Here is a 22,789-nt window from a genome sequence, read left to right on the forward strand (position 1 = left end):
ATGTGATGGCAACAAACAAGATTAATGCTTGATTGACATAAATCTTAATCAAATAGCACTATATTGTACTCTGTTTTCTTGCTTCCTCTTCTCCACTCAGAACATTGAAAAACAATTGGGACATCATGTAAAATATAGAATATTGACTCTGCATCCTTGTTTGCACTGTTGTGTGGACAATAACATCACTGCACAAGAGGGAAAGACTACCAGCTTGGTTTACTGAAGTTAAAATTCTCTCTAGGCAAAAACTGCACAACCCTCCGTTGTTTAGTGAGGTCTGGCAATAATTCTTCAATGGGGGTAGGGAAGGGAAAGGAGATAGAAAACCAAGTACTGTAGTAGAAGAAGATATAAGTGGATAGCTGGAACTCTGAAACTGATGACTCCTACTCTCCCAACCGTATTTTGTTGCGGATTTCCTATGCTGAGAGTATAATATCAAGATTGAATTCACACCTTACTTGGCTGTAAATCATAATACGTAACATACTGTTTTAATAACATAATTCTATATAACTGATCTTTCATTTTACCCTTCAGTAGGTATACTGATGTTGAAATGAAAGTGTGGTGACTTGTGGCTCCTTAGACTGAGATATAAGGAGCCTCAGAAGCATATTAGTATAAGCAGGAGGAAAGTTCATATATATTTAATTTTTATCCTACCTTTCTCCCAATATAGGCCCCAGGGCGGCTCACAATATGTTTTAACACGAGGTATAGTTAAAACAGTGGATAATACACAAGTTAAAAAAATTATACAAATAGGCACAGGCGGAGTTGAATGTTTAGAGCAGCCAGTCAGGATCTGGCTGGCAAAAAGGTTCAGAGTTCTGTGAGAAGTAGAGAGAGCTAATGAAATGAAGGCTTGGATCCACAATAGTTCTGAAGAACTGTGAATTGTGTATAAAGTCTAATGTTCATAGGAGTCATACTTTTATTGAATAGATTATAGAGGAAAATGTGTGTAAACAAATATAACACCATTGAAGTATATCTTAAGATATTGAAAGAACTGAAAGAGTGATACTTTTGTAACCAGTGAAGTAAAAAAACATTTTGTAACCACAAGCTTTAAGAACCAGCTACCAAGAGAAAGAACATCATAAGCTCTTTGTGTAAATAAAAAGTCTTTTTATTCAGACCAGAGTGGTCTGAAGTGCTTATTTAGTAACAACAACAGAAACATGCTGCCAAGTATCTGAAAATATTTATTAATAAAGAGGTGTAAAGTTTAAGGTTGAGTGTAGTAGGACTTAGAGATAGATATGTGTTTTTCTGAGGGAAGAAAAGTCTCAAATTACTTTAGGGAAAACAAGAGAGGAACCCCATGGAACCCTGGACACTGAGTCTTCACGTATATTTGGTATCAGCAGGTGGGATCGCTGTCACACCTGCCTTTCTTCCAATATGGGCCCCAGTATGACTTAACACAAAGTACAGTGGACCCTTCCCTTACAATGTGAAAACAATGGGGCACAAGTCTATGGCGTGGCATGGTGTGTGTGCCATTGCCCCCCCCCCCCCGGGCACGCCTTCTGCATAGGATGGAGGCTGCATATGGTGTAGTTCAGTGTGGGCGTGCTGTATAGTTAAAACAACAGATAATATAAAAGTTGTAAAAAATTAAACAAATAGTAATATTAAAAATATTAATTTAAAATAGATATTAGGAGATGGCAATGCAAATAATGATGATTAAAATACAATATAGTATACACTAATTAAAAGACCTTTTGTGACAGACAGCATGGCCAAACAAAAAGAACTCCCTGTCAGTGGAAAGAGAGCAGAGTGAGACCAACTTATCTGAAGGAATTCCAAGTCTGGGAGGACTAGGAGCCACTATGAAGGCTCTTTTCTGTGTCCTCACTAAATGCCCCTGTGGTGGTAAGGGGGCATGTTAAAAGAAAGTCCTTTCCTGATGAGCTATAAACTTGGAAAGGCTCACATTGGGAGATGTAGATAGTCTGAACACAAGCCAAAGGCCTTTGTAAACTAAAACTGGTGCTTTAAATCTGGAAACAGGCTAAATGCCAATGAAGCTGTTTCAACAGGGAAGGGACTCGAGAAGTTCTTCTAGAGGATTGGTGACCTTGCTTTGTGGATTTACCTTTGTTTCATTGAATCTAATTTAAGAAGGTGTCCTAAATCTCAGGAACAGATTTCTAGGAAAGTGAGAAGGTGATGTGGAAGAAAACTGGAGTTTGCAAAGAAACCACTGGTTAACTTTTCACAAGTGCCTATGGAGTTTAAGGTTCCAACTTCATCCTGGTTCCCTCCAGTGAAGGTAGAAGATAACAGGTAGTTGATTTGTAGAAGGTGAGCAAGAACATTCTCTAAATAATTTTGTACATTAATCATCATCATCAACAACAAGTTTATTGATTCGTCAACTGACCATATCAATGGTAAAATACAAATATCAGAACATCAGAGTACATACAAAGATAAAACTGGATCACTCCTAAAACTCATATAAAATTAGCTAGAGCGTTGAGACCCATAAGTTGAATAAAAACAAGTTTGATAAAATATAAAAATATAGAATAAAAACAAACTAAAACATGGGGGTGTGGAGGAAATTAAAAAAAGGGGAGGTGTTTAAATGAACTCATCACCATGGCACGAAACCCCGTGTTGTATGATAAATTGATCTCTCAAGTAAGCAGCTTTTATAATAAATTTTGCAGTACAACACACTAAATGTAAATTCCCTCCTGAGAGGAAATGAGACAATTTAACAATAGGATCCCAATTAGTCATTCTAACCAAAAAAGTTTTTAAGAAATGGGATCTCTCCTTATCATATATGCAACAATCAAACAGGATATGTACAATGTCCTCTACGGCTGGAGTACCACAGATACATGTTCTTTCATGGTAGGGTATTTTTTGGAACCAACCTAATCTTACCATAGAGTTTAGTTGCTCAAATCTAGCTCTAGTGAAAGCAGTTCTCTTACTCTGTGTTAGGTGCAACCTAAGGTATTTTTCTAAGCCAAAAAGAACTTTTATTTTTGGCTAAGCAGTTTAAAGATTTCCAACCAGTCAACAAAGCTATGTTCATTTGGGCACTAATATCCCGAACCCTTTGTTTTAGGGTATTAATCATCAGTATTGGTGTCCAGATCTTCAAGACCCCAATTTGAGCAAAATGCTGTATGTTCTTGATACTAATTCAGCATTATGGGCAGATAAATGAAATATGTTTATACTGTTGCACCCCATGTTGCTGTTAATACTGTTTTAGATGCTTACTATTTGGTTTTAGATAATAAACAATATCTGGTTGTACATATTTAAGCTGACAGTTTCTGGAAGATATATTTCTGCTGTCCCAGGACAGCTCTTGCATTTTCTGTCTGTTCCTGTGCCTTGTGAATCCTCTTGCTCTCTGTGTTTTTTTCAAAAAAACTATGAACGTTAAAAGAAAATGAACAAAAAACGTTGAAAGTAGATAGGACTATCATTGGCTATTAGTCAGAAGGGCTATAATGTTACCTCCAACATAAGCTAGTGTGTTCTCAGTACCAGAATTTGGCAGTTATGCATTGTAAGTAATGAACTTATCTGATATGTGTTACTTTTTGAAATGATATGATGAATAGTAACAGCTACTTGGAGCAATTAATAATAAATAAAGGGAAAAAACCTTAAGATAAGCCATGGAGCTCAAACAAAACAGCTGTTCACACTATTCATGGCTCCACTCTACAACAGTAATGTGTGCATCCAGTCATTTTTGCTCACTACTACAACTAATGTTTACTCATTCATTCTAAGACTTTACTTTTGATAGTGTAATCAGTTTTTAACTTTTGTATTTTGTTAGCTTTTAACATTTTAAAAAAATCTGTTGTAAGCCACCTTGAGTTCTGAACTGAGAAAAGGCTGGGATATTATTATCATTATTATCATCATCACTATTCCTATTGTTCCCATTAGTACTGCTGCTGCTGAAGCACCAACTACTGCTATTACTTTTGGGGAAGGTTTTGGTTATTTTGTGTATTTATTAAAATATTTTTAAAAATTATATAAAGGTAAAGAAATAGGGTAGTAATGGACAAGTTACTCTTCAGACAGCAAGTAATGAGTAGTAATAACAAGATGATGATTATAATCACCATCATAGACCTAAACTTTTATTAGTGCTTTTTCAAATTCGTATGAGTTTACTGGCATGCTGTGAAATGCTATCTCCGATGTTGTTTTCCTGATAACAGAAGCAAGGTATGTCCTCAGTTCTTCTCCATCCCCTCCTTTCTGCCTTCTGTCTTTAAAAAAACTTCATTTCCTTTCATCACTTTGATTCCTAGTCTTCTATCAGTAACCATTAGATCACTGTCTCAAGCAGCTGATAGCATAGTGTTTTGCTTGGGTTTCTGAGAATACTAATCCAAAATATGACAGGACCCATTCACTCCTTTTCTGCGGGGATGGTATGGTAGCAGTACTCCTCCATTATATGTTTCTATGTTTGTTTAATTGTACATACCTTGAGGCAATTTTCCAATGTCAGCCTTGTCACTGCAGCAGAAGACTGGAGTGGTGTGACCTCAAAAAGGTCATGGAGCTATTAGAAGTCACTCTTCTGCCTTGCAGTTTCAGACTTGAGTGAGTGACTGATCTCTGCTCCATCTCCACTTCATCTTCATAGCACCCCTCCCCCCCTTTTTTTTAGGTCACTTCAAGAAGCTGTATCTGTTTAAAAGTCATGTTGGATTAAAACACCTATTTCCTTAAAATATACCCAAACTATTTTTGCTTCTCTTTGCCTCTGAAGCAGCTGTCTCAGAATCTATCTAGACATGTCCAGTCCTCAGGCAAGTACTGTTCTTTTTACAAATAGAAGCAATTAGATTTAAGTATTGTCTTTGACTGTCTTTGTTTTTCCTTTGACATCATTTCTTTTGGTGGGCATCTGTACTGTTTTCTACCAGCTTGGGATTCAATAACCTTGGATTCATTGGTCCTTGACATTGTCACCCATGGCTATGCCACCAAGCTCCACCTTCCAGTTTTTTCATGTTATGCATCTATCCTAAACTTTGTCAGAACAAATTGACACTCTTTTCTATGAGGATGATATCAAGAGGGCATATCCAACCCATCTTCATCAATGTTTTTCTCAAGGTACTTATGGTCCTGAAGAGGGCCAGAGCAATGTGCCTCATCCTGGACCTCAAGGATGTCAACCCCTATTTACCACCAAGAAGTTCAGGATGGTAACACTCTCTGCCATTCTACCTCTCCTGTGCTGTTAGTTTGCTGTCATTGATCTCTGGGAATGCGTATTTCAACAGTTTGATTCTTCCCTTTCATCATTGTTTTCTGTGTTTTGCACGTTGAGACCATGTATTCTTTTCCCATGTCCTCTGTTTTGGCCTCTTGTCTATGCCATAGGTTTTCACCAAATGATGGCAGTTGTGGCAGCCTTTCTCTGTCTGCAGTGAGTGTCTACTTTCCTTTGCGTAGACAGCTCCTGCACCAGATTTTATCACAATCTCCATGTTATGATGTCTCTGTTCCACAACCTTGGTCTTCTAATGACCCCCCCAAGAAGTCACAGTTGCATCTGACCTAATGGACTCAATATATTAGTGCTATGCTGGATTCTTGGTCAGACAATGTATTGTGGAGCCTGCCCTTTGTATTTTCCATGTTCAGAGCTTATGGGCAAAGGATGCTCAGGTTCTTCTAGGATTGTTGGCTTTGTGGCTGTATAGGCCACCCCTTCGAGTGCCAGATCGGGGCCACGGCAAATGCATGCTGCGGCCCTAATCTCACCTTTCCGTGGCGCAAAAAGGAGCCACAAAAAGCAGCTCCTTTCTGCACCACAGAAAGGGTGTCATAGCTGCAGATGCCACATTCAGTGCTCCTTTGGCGCTGCGTCATCTAAATGCAACACCAGAGGAGTGTCATGATGCTGCCTGCCATGTGGTGCGGTGTGTGGCATCACAATGACCTGGTGGCGGAGTTGGGGCGTGCATCGTTTGGATGCCATGCCCCCACTCTGCCCCCTTAATGGACAGTATGTACACCCTCTTTATATCAGCAGCAGCTACTTATCAGGCTTCGAATCTGTCCATGCCTGGTTTTCCCATTAATCTAAGAATTGGATGATCCTTTCCTAACTCCATTTCCTCCCACCACAATTCATCAGTTCCTAGTCTGGTGGATATCTCTGTTGAATCTTCTCATAGATGTTCCATTCTGCATTCTGAAGCCCATAGGAATTGTGACCATAGATGCATCTACCCATGGTTGAAATGCCCACATGCTAACCCTCCCCATCAAAGGTTCTTGGTCTCCTCGAGAGAAAAGGCATCACGTCAGATTTCTTGACCTACTTGCAATGATCCCATCTTACAGAACGTTTGAGTCTCTTGTTGGCAGACATCATATTCAGGTCATAACAGACAACACAATGGTGGTCTTTTACTTGAGTAGACTGGGAGGCATTCGCTCCTGGATTCTTCTTGATCTCACCATCAGGTTTTGGCACTGGTGAGTCCTGAGGGACATCACTCCTATTCCAGTTTACCTTCCACAGTTTGGGGGAAAATGTCTAGTCCACTGCCCTTAGCTGGTTGTAGACTCAGTTCCAAAAGTGGAGGATGCGCCTTTGATAAATAATAATAAACTGTTTATTTCTATACTGCTTTTCCTCAAGATCAAAGCGGTTTACATCTGATAAAAAATGACATATGTCATAATACAGTATAAAAACAGTTATAACATTCAATTACAATTACAAACAATTCAATAAAATGATCTAAAAACAGCAAATTAAAATAGTCGAAACTATAAACTATCAAAGTATCTTAATCTAATTGGGGAATACTTTCTCTAAAGAGAGTTGGGAGGATATGCTTGCTGGAAGAGATAGGTTTTCAGTGTCTTCTTAAAGGCTTCCAGTGTACCGCTAAGACGAATCTCTTCTGGGAGTGCGTTCCAAAGAGTAGGCGCTATCGCTGTGTAAGCTCTTTGATGGGTTGTTGCCAGTCTCACCTTAGGGTGTTCGAGTAGCAATTTCCCCGTTGTTCTAAGGGTGTGGGGCAGATTGTGTAGGGAAAGGCATTCCCTCAAGTAACTTGGGCCCAAGCCATGTAGGGCTTTAAAGGTAATAACCAACACTTTGTATTGGGCCCGGAAGTGGATTGGCAGCCAATGAAGAGATTTTAACACAGGTGTTATATGATCTGACCTAGGTGTACCCGTGAATCCTTCATGAGATATTTCACTGTTGGGGCCTTCGGCAAGTGGACCTATTTGTCAGCATGGACAACATTGTGCCCAAGGACCCTTTAGGTGACATGGAACTGTTCTCACTTCTATGCCTTCCCTCCCTTTCTATTCATCAGCAGGGTCATGTTAAAACTCGGGGATGATGATGCAGACTGCACTGTAGTTACACCTTGGTAGCCTTTTCAGCCATCTTTTGCCATGCTCCTGCACCTCTCTCGTTGTTGATTTTGGAGGCTACTGTTGGCTCAGGATCTTCTCAATCAACACCTGTATCTTTGAGCCTTTCCCTCACAGCTTGGAGGATAGCCACCTAGAGGTGTTAGCCATCCTTTGCTCTGCATATAGATAGTCAACTAGGAAGTTGTATGTTAAAAGTGGAAGAGCTTGACTGGACCAGATTTCTATTAATCCCATTCTTCAGTTCATGCCCATAGCATCACAGGACCTCCCAGTCTCTTCTGTGTGGCAGGTGTCTTGGCATTCATTCAACCCTGAAATTTTTCCTCTTAGTTTGTTCACCCTTTCATTAAACTTTTCTTTGAAAGGTTTTGTGAAAAATTTCCTTCTTGATCTCCCATCACTGCAGCTTAGGAGCTATGAGATGTCCTTTTGAATCTCTGGCTTTGTGTGACTTGTCTCCTCACGTAGAAGACTGTGTAACCTCTACCAGGAGGACCAGTGAACTAGCTGCTTTGAGGGCTGATCTACTGTTTCTCTAGTTTCACAATGACAATGTGATCCTGTTTCCAGATGCCACTTTCCTTCCAAAAGTGACTTCATCTTTTCATTCATCTCAGCAAAAGTCTCACTTCTGACTTTTTCCCCAAATCCACAAACTTATGACTAGGGGCTTGGTACATGCTAGATGTCAAACAGGCCCTCACCTTATGTGTTGATTGGACAAAACATTTCAGGAAATCTCCTAGACTCTTTGTCTGTTATGGGACTCATATGCAAGGTTGTCAATATACTTCACAGTTCATTTCCAAATGGGTGGCTTCTACCATTTTGTTATCCTATCAGACTGCCAGCCTTCTTCCATCCATTGTCATTCCATGAGAGATTTCTCCTTTTTGGCTGGTGTCCCCATTCAGTCTATTTTCAAGCAGCTACTTGGACTCAGCCACTCATGCTGACATTTGATGTTTGCTTTTGTTGTTGCAGGCATAGTTTGAACAGGAACATACTGAGCATGTGTGGTGTGGGTGAAGCAGGCCTTCAGCCAAAGAGATCTAGCTCTGAAGTTTGCAAGGATGGTCTGTATAGGTACAGAGAATTTCATATGTGTAAGTTCATAGATGACCACTCAAAAAATCAGAGTTGCAGATAAGCAACTGCTTTTCACACTAGGTGTTCATGGATATAATCTAGAAGGTTTCTATAATGATCCCTTATTATTGCTTAATAATTGAAAACTTGTTAATTGAAATGCATTAAAATAAGAAAATAAATTATGAATCTGGTGAGCCATATGCAGTAGCTGATGATTCTGACATCCTGTGTTTATTGAAAATTTTGTTCATGCTGAACTTTCTGCTATCTTTTCTTGGTTATCTTATTATTATTATTAACCTTTATTTATGAAGCGCTGTAAATTTACACAGCGCTGTACATACAATCATTTTAATTAGACGGTTCCCTGCCCTTGGGCTTACAATCTAAGAAGACCTGACACATACAGTATATAGAAGTGGTTGCCCTCTAGTGGATAAATAGAAGAATTTACTTGTTCAGCTTTTTAAAGCATCCAATAAAACTACTCAGCAATACTTTTTAAATCAGTCTGCTGACTTATGGTTGGAGTGTATTTTATATTTAAGCTTCAACATTTCAATTTCATTTTTCAACAAAACCTCACATTTTCATGACCCGAAGGTATTTGAGTATCACCTGTGAAAGGATACTGAATGACATTGATGTACAAGCAATATTTTTAAATGTACAACATATTTTTCTTAAATTCACATGCTGCCTGTTTAATCCTTACATTAGCTTTACTAGGTCAGGCAGTTAACATTATCTTTATATCATATTGGCACAGCACTGAGGCAAGGAGAGGAGCTTTCTTAAGGTTATCCTAGCAAATTTGGGTTGAGATGATATTTGAATTAGCCATGTCTATATTTGACTGATAACTTTTCTTTTACTTTTTTATGTTGTATGATTAATCGCTGAAGGGTACAAGAATAATAGGGAATGGGAATATTGTAATTTTTTTGATATTATGTTTGCTAATTTTAGAGAAGTATTCTTAAAAATTGGTTTGATTGTTAGCTACTAAACCTCCCTGTATATCATATTTGGTATTAATTTTGTTAAGAAGGTATTTTTAAATTAATATCTATATCCTGCACGATATTTCAGGATGGCATACAAATGAAATAAATGCAAGCAAAAATAATTTAAATGTAATAAGAGCATATTAAACAATTACGTAGTGAAAACTTAGCTTTAAATGGTTAAAAATGTACATTTTAGTATAAATCTGGTAGGTCCCAAAGACTTTAATAAAAGACCATGTTTTTACTTGATAGTTGAATGAAGCCAGTGTTGGCACCAATCAGGCCTTCAAAAGGGGGGGGGGGGGGCATTCTACACTGGGGCACCACAGCAGAGAAGGCCCAACTACATCCTCACACAAACATATACGGTGGGCTCAGGATCTGTGGATTCAACAAACCATTGATAAAAATGCTGCAGTACTGTGCACAACACAACACAGCAGTACTGTGCACAACACAAAGGCTATAGAGAGACTTGAGGCTGCAGAGATGTGAGGTAGAAGTAGGCAGCTGGTGTGCTATTCAGGGGTAGAGAAGTCCAAAGAATGCGCACCTGGAGGCCAAGGCTTGCCATCACCTCTGCTGTTGCTGTATACCACATTATTAAGAGGGACTAGATTATTTGGGTGTTATTTTGTTTTTGTTTTTTGTTTTTTTGCTATAGTCATAGCCTCTTGGAGCCAATCTCCCTTGGATACCAAGGGCCCACTGCATAGGGAAAGCTGCTTCTTCATGTTTCAAAGTCTCAACCCATTTAGGACTGTTAATATTATCACAAGCATGTATAATTTGGCTCAGAAGCATATTGACAGCAGTGCATTTCTGTGTTATGTGGTATCTGTTTGGAATTCCAATCAGCAAACTAGCTACTGTAGTTTGCACTAGCAGCCCTACATGAAGTGTATTACAGTAGTCTAACTGAGAAGTTACTGTTGTACAAATTCTTGTGGCTAATGTCATGCAAGGGCCTTGGAAAGGTTGTAACTTGTAGAACAAGTCAAAGCTTGACCACAAGTGTTCTGGACTTCTCCTGGACCTTGATTGACAAAGGGCTTTTGCACATTGGCCTGAAAGGCTGGCTGGGGGTGGTGGTGGTGGAGTCGGGGCATAGCATCTTCATGACACATGCTCCAGCTCCACCCCAGGATGCTGTGATGCTGTGCGCTGCACCACATGGCACGCAGTGTCACAGCACCTCTCTAGTGCTGCATCTGCACAATGCAGCCCCAAAAAAGTGCCTTATAGCTGTGGTGTTAAAGTATTGTGCCTTTTCTAGGATGCAAAAAGGAGCTGCTTTTTGTGGCTCCTTTTTGTGACCTCAAAAGGCCAGACCGGGGCCCTGGTGTGCGGTTGCCGTGGCCCTGATCTGGCTGAAGAAGGGGTGGCTGTTTGTACAGCCCCAAAGACTATTTAGCAATGCTTTGAAGCTATGCATATGCTTCTTCACGGAAAGTGTATCTCCCTCCAGCACAGATAATTTATCAGATTCTTGGACCTGAGAAGCACAAGTCTGCAGAACCTCCATCTTACAGGGATTCAGTTTCAGTTTATTGGCTGCCATCCAGATACTGGTCCAGCACCTTCCCAGCTGACTCCAATGAAAAGGAGAAATAGAGTATTATGAGTATACCCAATCTTCATACTTCCAGTTTTCTCACTTAGTAGTTTAATATTGATATTAAACAACATGGGGGAATAAGGTGCCACCCTGTAGCACCCTACCTTGATAGATGGTAAATCAAGTTAGTTGATAAACAACAAATTTCATCTAATTTTATTTGCAGCAGCACATTTGTATTTGTCTTATTTTTGTGCGTTGTCATATAATTTTTGACCAGGATCTAACAAAGCATTTCCATGTTTCCATGCATCATTCTTATTTGTGTTTCTTGTGTATGTAAAACAATGTAAAAGGAGGAATTTAAAAAACACTTTCTGATATAACATGAGGAGTAGATGTTCATTCTGAGTCAAACAGTTCTGTTCGTTTTAAAATGGATCTTTGGATCTAGACCATAATTCTTGTTAGTTATTCCTATTTTTTATTTTATTTATAGACCGCTATTCCGCAATGATCATAGCGGTGTACAGTAAAATTGCAACACAATTCAAAAAATTGCAAGGCCTCTCTCCCCCTCAAGATGGTGGTTGGAGGAGGGCTATTCCTAGAGACGCATATATGACCAATTAAAAATAACAGGAATTACAAATTTGTATTTGGTAGTGTAAATTGTGTCTCTGGACAGAGACCAGAATCCAGTGAGGTATATCTGCTGATTGAACTTTTTCTATCAGCAGAATCTGCTTTCCAAACACTTTGATGAGTTGCCTGGTAGGAGAAACAAGGATTCTTTGTAATAAAACCGAATGCTCCGTTTTAAAATTCAGAATTCAGTTATATTTGTGATAATATTGTGTTGTTATATGCCTTCTGTTCAATTCTGAGTTAAGACAATCCTGTCATAGATTTTTTTGAGGAAGTTTTATTTAGAATATGTCTGCCACTACCTTCCTCTGTATTTAGCTAGCAACTAGTATTCCCTGAACAACTCTCTTGAGGTACAACTCTGGAGACCAATGTTTGAATACCTGCTTAACCATGGAAACTCACTGTGTGACCTTGGGCAAATCATACTCTTTAGCCTCAGAGGAAAGCAAACACCCTTTAAGCAATCTTGCCAAGAAAACCTCATAATAGGGTCACCTTAGGATCACCATAGGTTGGAAACGACTTGAAGACACACCCCACCACCACCCCACCAGTATTCCATAGCCAAAACCTACATAGCTTCTGAGATCAGTTCCTTACAGGTATTTAGGCTTAGCTGTTAAGTTGTTTAAAGTTTCCTGTAGAAACTATTTTTGTGTGTGCATTATATATGTATACATCTAATTATAGTGAATCTAATATTGGAAATTAAAATTGCATGCTTCTGAGAAATACATATGCTTCTGATCACTATGTTTATATACAGAATTAGGTTTCTTTGTACCACTGTTACTTTGCTTTTACCTTCTTTTACTCTGTATCCCTTTTTTTACCTGTTCTGGTCTATCACCATAATAAAGATGACCTGAAAAATTGTACCATTGTAGTATACAAATATCTGTGTGAATTCCATCAAACTGATATTGATCACAAACAATATTAGAAATGAGTTTCATATAAACTTTGGTTTTGGTGAGAATCTCTCATTTATCAAATAGGTTTTTCACGATTGAATATTTTTGAAAAATAATGTCAGGAATAGGATAACGGCATAGAGTTTACTATGAAATAATCTTCTGTGTTTTGCATTTTCATTAAAATAGGAAAACTCCCTTTATTTTCTGTGTTCATTCATATATTTTTTTACAGTGATTATATTTGGTCTTTAAATTGCAAAGCAGCATAAGTTTATGTCTTATAACATCTTTTAAGTAAAGATTTGCAAAGTTCCTTTCTGTTTTAAAACTTTAAACAGTTTTAAATTACATTTAAATAGAAAAGTAATACTTATATTAATTCAGTTAAACAAATATTTCACAATAGATTTATATTATTGTTTAGCAAAGAGTTTTGCATTTTTAATTAAAGATGTTACAAAGTGCAATTTGTGCTCTCTGACTTGGGGAACTATATGCATAGGAAGTCATAAGTGTTGCATTTTTCTCTTTTCTCCATGTCTCTCCCCCCCATACACATCTGGGCAGCTGTTGACTTGAGACCACTAATGCAGTGGTACTCAAACCATTTACCCTTGGGAGCACCCTTTACATTTATGTGAGGACGTCCTCCCCCTCATTTTTTTTTGGTTTATTTAGTATACATATTTTCATTGGCACATTCATGTATAATTATATTTTAACATTTTATGGGGAAATAACATTGTTCAAATTAGAACAGTTTTATTTAAGTAAGTTCAATCAATACATGTGTACATTTTACACATAAAGAAGTTTGGAAAGAGGAGGATGAGGAATCAGAGCCTCCATATCTCACCCCCCCCCCCCACACACACACACTTTGAGCACCTTGCCTTCCCCTTGGGGCCCTGCCCCACTTTTTGAGGACTACTGCAGTAGTATGGAACTAGAGATGCTAATCTGTCAGCCAGGCAGGAAATGGAAAGGTTGTGTATCTTCATGTAATAGGGTAACATCCATATAACTTTTCCATACAGTCAGCAGTTTACTTTTGGAGCTGACACTTCTGATGGTATTTTAAATGAGCATCTGAACTACTTCCATAACTACCTCCACTCGCAGAGTGGTCCTTTGTTTTAGCAGTGTAATTAAGTTACAGTGGGAACATTTTGGCTTGGATTAGTTTGATAGCATCTACATCTCTTGTTAGGCAAACCTTCTGTATCCAACAGAATAAACAGCTAATATACAGTCCGCCCTTGACTTATGCGGGGGATCCGTTACAGGCCTCCCTTGTGTAAGGCAAAAAGCGTAAATGCGCAAGCCCCTTTAGATATAATGGGTCTCGTACATGCCGCGCGGCCATGCACACATGCCAGCCTCCTGATCCCCCACTGGTTTCCCCTTAAGCCGGAAGCCGCCTATAATGTACACTGTGGCCTGTTACAGACTGCCAAAATAAAGCTGCTTCAAGTCTCTTGAAGCCGGAAGCTGCACCAAAGCTGCACTCCAGTGCTTAGGAATGGAGTGTGGCTTTGGCGCGATCTCCAGACTCTTAGGACCCATGCATCATTTAAATAGCATATCTCCAAAGAGACCCGAAGCAGCTTTATTTTGGCAGTCTGTAACAGGCCTGTATTTGTTTAATGTTGGAAGACCTTTCCTATGTTTTTATGTTCTCATCAACCAAACTTTAGTATGTGCTTCCTAAGATGGACTTCCAAAAAACATTATTAGCATAACATTGGACAATATATTCTCCATAATCAATTGTGTAGGGAAACAATTTTTAGAAGGAAATTTGCAAAATTTTATTTATCACTGTCATTAAAACTGAGACTGTACAAGATGTTCAATCTACATTTTATGGACCACAAAATTGTTACAATAATGAAAGAGGCTAGTTCCTGTTCATAATATTTCTTCCAGTTTGGCTCTTACTTACCGTGGAAGAGTACTTAATTTGATACTGCAATGGCAATATCACACCTCCTGATTTAAAACCAAGCTGCCTTTCTGGACTAGAGCTGTTCTAGGTCAGAATAAAACTTGAAGTCTAGATATATATGGTAAGGAAGGGTATGATACTTGTAACACTTTTCTACTTCTCTCTTTTCTAGAATGTGAAAACTTTTGCATCTTCAGATAGTCTAGCAAAGGTTCAAGAAGTAGCAAGCTGGCTTTTGGAAATGAATCAGGAACTGCTGTCTGTTGGCAGTAAGAGACGGCGAACTGGTGGGTCTTTTCGAGGTAATGCTTCCTCAAGCCACGTGGATGAAGAGCAGATGAATCGAGTTGTAGAGGAAGAGCAGCAGCAACAGTTAAGACAACAAGAGGAGGTTCATGTTGCAAGGAATGGGGAAATAGGTGGAGGGGATCCCGGACTCTGTCAAAGAAATGAGTCCCAACAAGAACAATTAGAAGAAAACAACAACAGATTTATTGCAGTGGATGAAGAATACTCTGGCAACCAAGAAGAGGAGGAAGATGATGAACATGCTGGTGAACAAGAGGAGGAGGAGTTGGAGGAAGAGGAAGAAATGGACCAGGACAGTGATGATTTTGATCAGTCTGATGAAAGCAGCAGAGATGATGAACACACTAATAGTAATAGTGTCACAAATTCAAATAGTATATTGGACTTAGCAATACAACAACAGTCATCTCCATTCTACATAAAGTCGAAGGTGAGTAACTTTACATTATTTTAAGCAAGACACTGAAATATAGAGTAATAAATTAAATATGTGTTCTGTTCTTTAATGTTTTATGAAATTTCAGGATCCTTTGCATGTTTTTTTCTTTTATAGCAAGTGAAATGAAATCGGTATGCTGACTACAAGTTTTACATAAAAATTAGCTGCAATAACATAGATAAAACATTTTATGGCCGAATACATAACCCTGGTTGGTCTATCAGATTAGATGGCAGTCATTGGTGAACAGCAGCTTTCAAGGTTTGCCACAGAGTCTCAGTCATCTTGAAAATGTCCATTGTGAGATATTCTTGATCTTAAACTACACTGTTGTCAATTTTGCATTTGTGTTGCCCCCCCAGTCCTAACAGGTTTTCTTCGAAGTAAAAGAATCCTGACAACATGATGCTGCTACCTCCTTGCTTCAATGTGGGTTGATATTTTCAAGGCAATGAACACTATTGACTTTGTGTCACACATAGCATTTTGTGAAAGAGCTGAAAAGTTTGGTATTGGTCTTATCAGAGCAGAGAATTTTTCCCCACAGGTCTCTGAGTGAGAGTTGTATTATAAATGGCTTCTCTCACTCAGGTGCAAATCTCTCTAGCTCCTTGAGTTATTATTGGTCTCTTGTTTCTTTGCCTGATGCCCACCTCATGTGGTCACTGAATTTTGGTGGACAACCTTCTTCAGAGAGAGTTTTGATTGGGCTCGATTCTTTCAATCTTGTAACAATAGATTTAACAATGATCTAGGGATTGTGTGTAGTAGTGGTTCCCAAACCTTTTGAGCTTCTGCTCTGTTTCCTCTTGGGCAAAACCCTAACACCCCCCAATGCATATTTCTTGATATTAGGTCCACTGTTCTATTGCCAATTCAAAAAGAATCAGTCTTGGTTGCTGCTGTTTTTGTACCTGGTCAGCCTGGAGCAGCAACCAAGCAATTGGCTAAGCAGTGAGTGAGAAGCCCCTTGTCCATGCTGGTCTTGTGGCAAAGGCCAGTGTGGGCAAGAGGTTCCCAAGGTGACCAGATTCAAAGGAAAATGCTTTTCCCCGACAAGTAAGGATTCTGTTTTTCTTCATCAGGCTGAAGAGGGGCACAGTTGGTGTGTGTGTGTGTGTGTGTGTGTGTGTGTGTGTGTTTTGAGGGTTTACAGAGGCCGCATGCTCTGGACTGAACACTGGCAAGGACAGAGAAAGGAGGAGATTTTAACTACAAGAGCCGTTCCAGAAAAAAACACCACATGAAGTGATCAGTGAGGCTGTGGTGGTGTTAAAGGACCTTGAAAAGTTTAATGTAACCCTCATCCCCACCATGGTCCTAAAGGCCATTGGTTCCCCTTTGTGTTTCTTGTGAATCAGTACTTTGAAAGCCCTGTGCCAATCCCTTTTCTTTCACTACCTGGAAGCTGCACTAGAAGAAGTGGTGCTGTGCCCCAGAAAGAGTAATGGGGTGTGTGCACCACCATCGCACCTCTGCAAGCATGAGCCCCATTGAGCATACATGGAATTTCCCTTATGTGCCCCCCCCCCCCAGAACAGATCTCCTATGCAAGGGAAGGGACCACTGTATTTCTAGAAAGAGCAAGTGATGTAAATTGTCAGGTAGAAGGTCTGTATCAAATACTGAGATTCATCCTCGGGACAAAAGTGGTCAAGAGGAAGAAAAGTAAACAAAAGAAAATCAAGGGGAAGAGAGAAGCTCTAAGGACTTATACAGACTGGCCAAAATAAAGCTGCTTCAGGTCACTTTGGAGGTATGCTGTTTAAATGATGCATGTGTCCTAAGAGGCCAGAAGCCACGCTGAAGCCACGCTCCAGTCCTAAGGACTGGACCACAGCTTTGGCACAGCTTTTGGCCTCTTAGGATGATCCTCTTAGCATTATTTAAACAGCATACCTCCAATGTGACCTGAAGCAGCTTTATTTTGGCCAGTCTGTATGGGCCTTAAGTCTCATTAACAGAAAAATAGTCTCTTAATTACACCAAAAGCATGAGCTCCAGAACATTTTCTGGTTGGGATAAGCAGAGACAGCATGGCTTCCACTGGCTAAGTTTTCTACTTGGAATAGTACAAAAGAAATTTGCCTTATCATATTTTTCTAATGCCTCATCATATTTTTCAGTCAGTTTTAAAGTATCACTGGGCTCTTTTAATTCGGCTTCATGGTTTCTCAGTAGAAACCAAGTTTTTGTACCTCTGTTGGGATATTCCTGTCCCCAACATCCTTTCCTTCAACATCTGAAAATGAGGCAGGGTTTGTTATTACACTGCTACTGCCATACAATCTTGGATTTTCCTCTTACTGCTAAGAAGTAGAACCAGAGGTATCATGAGAGAGCTTGGAAACATCCCCCAATCCCCATGTTCAGGAGCACTTTTGGAAAATTGCTTGTTTATGGTGACCTGCATAACACAAACAGCTTTTCTCTGAGCCGAATGATGCTGCACAAGTCATGGTTTTACACAGAAGTAATAGCACTTACAGACAAATAAAAAGTAATTTAGACACAGTGTATTAGGATACCGCACTGTATATACTGCACTGTAAGTTGACCTCTTGTATAAGCCAAGGGCAGGTTTTGGGGCCAAAATTATGGATTTTGATATGACTTGTAGATAAATTGAGGGTAAAACTTAGACATGTATCAAAGGATCTAAAGGATGAAGGAAAGGAAAACTATGCCAAAGAACTTACAAAATTTTAGCAGGCATAATTGTTTGTGATCACCATAAAGGTTGGATGGATGAGAGTAGAAGGGGGGGTCAGTGCTTCCAGGACAGATTTCACTCTTGCCTTTCACCAGAGGATCGTTCTTTTTTTAAAATAAGAGATAAAGTACAGCACTTACATTGACCTGTGAATAAGTTGACTCAGGTTTTTAGGGTTAAATTTCTAGAATTATACATGAATATATAGAGTATGTTGAATATTGTACCATGGAGACTATGGTCTGAATTCCATTGGTTGTCCCAACAAGTGTAGACACATTGAATCAGTGGTATTTTCACAAATGTTAACTCACCATTCATTAATTAAGTCCATCTACTGTGGTTTCGGTTACTAGTAGGATTCAAGCCTATGCATTAAGGTTGGCTACAGATATTCTAAACTTTTTAGTAAAGTTGAATTTTAGCTCTATGAGCACTAGAGGGTGCCATTAGATGCTTCAGTACAAAGTTGTGCACTGCTTGTTTTTGGGCAATTATTTTTGAAAGGATACCTGCAAGATTGCATTAGTGCCGCATATATATAGGAGAGTCTTTTCAGTAAAGAACGGACAGCTCTTCTTGCTTCCTAAAGTTTGACAATAATAATATAAGTATGTTAATAAAAAAGGGCAGATTTAATTTTTTCTTAGGTTTTTAATTACTGAAGTCCGTTTCTAAACAAACCTGTAAGTCATGGGAAAAGAGCGGGATACAAATAAATAAATAAACAAATAAATAAAATAAGGATTTCCTTGAGATTAAGCCAGTACTTGAACTATTCATTAAAATAAAATAGATGCAGTCTCGCTTTATTGTAGGCCTCTTGGGACAAAAACCTGTTTAGTTTTAGTTATATTCCTCAGAATAAATTCAAAATACAAGTAATGTTATTGTACTGGCTGTTGTTTTATTTCTTGAAACCGTGATCTATGCTTTATTTAATGAGTATTTTATGTGTTTATGTCTCTACTACTTTAAAAAAATTAAGCAGCTCTTTAGTATCCCATGTGAATATTCTGTTTTTGAAAGCTGTAACAAAATCACGACCACCTGGAATGCAAATCACAAAAATAGAGTACTTTGAATATTTTATACCTTGCATATTTTCAGTTTAAGAACTTTCAGAACACATGTTGACAGATAATCTTCTCATAATTATACTGTTAGTTTTATCTATTGCTCTTGCTTGCATGACTGGTGTAGTAACCTGGCTTGATTTTTAGCTTATGTATTTACACTTGTATATTGTGTATTGTATGGTGTCTCTCCCTCTCCATCTAAAACTATGACATTTGGAGAATTGATGTTCCATCTAAGCTGCTTTTTTTTAAAACAAACTACAAATGCTTCTTAAATTTTCTGTTCACTCAACTCTAGTCCTGTAAAACATTACTGTAGTTGGGGGGTAAGCTTGAAACTTATTTCATTGGTAGAATAAATTGATATGAGGATATGATCAGTGTAATATCTTTCTAGGCTTTTAGACAGGATGCAATTCACTTCTATGTTGCTGTTGATGAACATGTCATAATACCAGTAAACTCAAATTTGTGGGTGGTTGAGTGAGCTTTATGAGGAGATGTTCTATAGATACACGCACAGACACATACAGCAACGACTAATACTATAGTTACAGTAGGCTTGTCTATGATATTGTATTTCCAGTTTGTATGTATTGATGTGAAAGTGAAGAAAGCTGATAGGAAGACAACTCATTTGAAGTATGGTGCTGAAGAAGCATTCTATGGATATTGTGGACTGCTTAAAAAGACAAATAAATGCGTAGACCAAATCAACCCTGATCTCTCCCTAGAAGCCAAGGCTCCATACAGACAGGCCAGAATAAAGCTGCTTCAAGTCACTTTGGAGGTATACTGTTTAAATGAAGCATGTGTCCTAAACGCCTGGAAGCTGTGCCAAAGCTGCGCTCCAGTCCTTAGGACTGGATCATGACTTTGGCATGGCTTGAATCCATTGCTCCATGCCCTAGTTTCTGAACAGCACAAGAAAGAAGCTTGCTCTTTCTTCCGTATGACATCCCTTCAGATATTTAAACATGGCTATCATGTTACCTCTTAACCTTTTCTTCCCCAGGCTAAACATACCCAGCTCCCTAAGATGCTCCTCACAGCCATGTTTTCCAGACCTTTCACCATTTTGGTCACCTTCCTTTGAATGTGTTCTGCTTTGTCCACATCCTCCTTGAACTGTAGTGCCCAGAACTGGATACAATAATATCCAGTTCTGAGGACTGACTCATATTCAGCTTGTGTTCCACTCGGACTCCTAGATTTTTTTTTTGCATGGACTGCTGTCAAGCCTGGTGTCATCCCCTCCTATATCGATGTATTTCATTTTACAACCCAAAGCTAATACCTTACATTTCTCCCTGTTGAAATTAGTCTGTAATGTGAAAGACTACATTACAGATGGATGGACTCAATCAAGCAAAGCACAGCTTCAAGTCTGCTGGACACTGAGCAGGGCTGTAGATGACAGGGTGACTTGGAGGTCTCTCATTCATAGGATTACCAAATGTCAAAGCTGACTTGATGGCAATTATCAACTATATACATCTACACATCTACACCTTTCTTCCAAAACTCAAGGATACATAGAATTTTTTTTAAAAAAACATGTAACTAAAAACATACAAAAATGAACATTAAAATGGGAATGTACTATTGACAATAAACATGATTTAAAATCATAGTTAAAAATATAAAATACAATTAAATTATAAAACAATTAATTTAGAGTGGTAAGCAAGTGTATGGGGGAGAGGAAATGCTCTAGTAGTACTGAGACTCCAGGATACTTAATGATTTTGATACATACTTTCCATCATGCCTCATTCCTGCTCCACCTGGGAGCCCTTCTCTTTCTAGCTGCCAGCTGCTACTTCTGAAATCATCAGGAAAAGAGAAAGCTGTAGTCACACACCCTTCCATCTTGCCTGCATCCAGCTCCAACTAAGATTCTGCACACACACATGCCAGCTGGCACTGTTGAAACAAAAAGAAGGTGGAAGGCACACTTTGCCATTGTGTTTATTTCAATTTGTTTGCCTGGAGAGTGTGTTCTAGCAGGATGGGCCACAGGGAAAGAATCTGTCATGCAGATATAAAGGGTTTTGGAGAAGAGGAAGTAAAGACAGTAAATATATCAGAAATGAAATGAAATTTCAGATTCCAGTAGGCACAATATAACTGTCTTGGAAAATTAAAGAGATGGGTTGAGGGCTCATTGCAGGTTGTATAGAATGCATTTTGTATAGTTAGGGCTGAAGGACAGGGTATAAATACCATAAATAAATAGTAATCTGTGGTCATTCTGTCCTGTTGCTACTGTTTTTACTATTAATCATCAACTGCTTTTATCTAACACTGTGATTATGTGTTGTAAGCTGCCTACAGTGTATGAATGCAGAAAGGTAGCACATACATTGGAATATATTATTTTATATATCTAATTGCTTCATTTTAAAATTAAAGTCCATTTTTGTTTTATTCTATTCTAATTGCTAGGAACAGTCACAGTACTACTTAAAATGGCCTTTTATGTATTTGAAACAATTCAAAATCTTTCTTTTTTTTGTATCAGCAATTTTTCAAATAGTGCACCTTATTGGTGTGTTTCCAATATTTGGATTGGCAGTTCTTATCTCAAGGGAACAATTTTGACATTTACCCATGGCCCTGATCACTATGAATGCAAACGTATTGACGGGAGCTAAAACCCATTGAGCTGGCCCCACTGGCATTTCAGAACTTTATGATAGTCATGTTCTGACCAGGACAGACAATGTGTCAGCCAAACCATGTGAGCAGGTAAGGGGAAATATTTTACCTGGACATCCACCCAATAGTGCATGTGGTTGCCTTTCGTCAAGGTTACACAGTTTGTGCAAGTGTCTCCTACCTTGGAAGACTTCTGTTTTCACTGAATGAATGGAAATGATCCTTAAACCTCAGGTGTTAACACAATACTTTGAGACTATGAATGTGCATCTCTTCATAACTGCTGAAGAAAACATAACTACCGTACCTAAGTTCATTGCAAGGTGCTAGTGTCCAAGGACATGGGTACCATAGCTGCAATGTCTCTTTTGTGCTCTTAACCGACCCTAGCAACTCTGAGACAGAGTTACAGTTGGCCCTTCTTATACAAAGATTTCTTATACCCAGATTCAAGCATACATACATGGTTTGAAAATGTTTAAAAAAATATAAATTTCAAATATCGAACCTTGATTTTCCATTTTTTATAAGGGACACCATTTTGCCATGTCATTATATTTAATGGGACTTGAGCATACACGGATTTTGATATGCACGGGGGATCTTGGAACCCCAGTATAACAAAGGTCCACTGTACTTTATGTGTAATCCTAATTATGCACAGTCTAGGAAGACCATTGTTCCTAGATGTCCTCAGCTTTCAGTACTGGACTGTAGGTGGCTGCCCATTTATAATGATCTGTTCCATTAGGGTCCGCTACAATAGATTCATTTCGAAATATTTCAGTGGTCAGTTTGCAAGTTGAAAAGATAGGCCTTTGGAGGCGATGAATTGCTTAAGCAGTAGTGGTGGTGCAGCATGTTTCATTTAAAGTGATTTGTGATGCCTGGTAGAAGCAGCTATCTCATTTTTTAAAATAAAATTTTTATTAAGTTTAAAACACAAAACAAATCAAGATTTACATTCTTAAACAT

The 22,789-nt window shown here is 38.7% G+C and overlaps 1 protein-coding gene across 1 annotated transcript in view; it reads left to right on the plus strand.

The window, feature by feature from the left end:
• The window catches only part of FBXW7 (F-box and WD repeat domain containing 7), a 172,777-nt gene that overhangs the window by 47,286 nt on the left and 102,702 nt on the right, over positions 1 to 22,789 (plus strand). Inside the window, exon 2 of the mRNA XM_042468094.1 lies at positions 14,786 to 15,352. Within this exon, the coding sequence (XP_042324028.1) occupies positions 14,855 to 15,352 (498 nt within the window). The 5' untranslated portion in view covers positions 14,786 to 14,854. The remainder of the gene's footprint in view (positions 1 to 14,785; positions 15,353 to 22,789) is intronic.

Source organism: Sceloporus undulatus, chromosome 5 (genome assembly GCF_019175285.1).
Source record: "Sceloporus undulatus isolate JIND9_A2432 ecotype Alabama chromosome 5, SceUnd_v1.1, whole genome shotgun sequence".
NCBI classification, from domain to species: Eukaryota; Metazoa; Chordata; class Lepidosauria; order Squamata; family Phrynosomatidae; genus Sceloporus; species Sceloporus undulatus.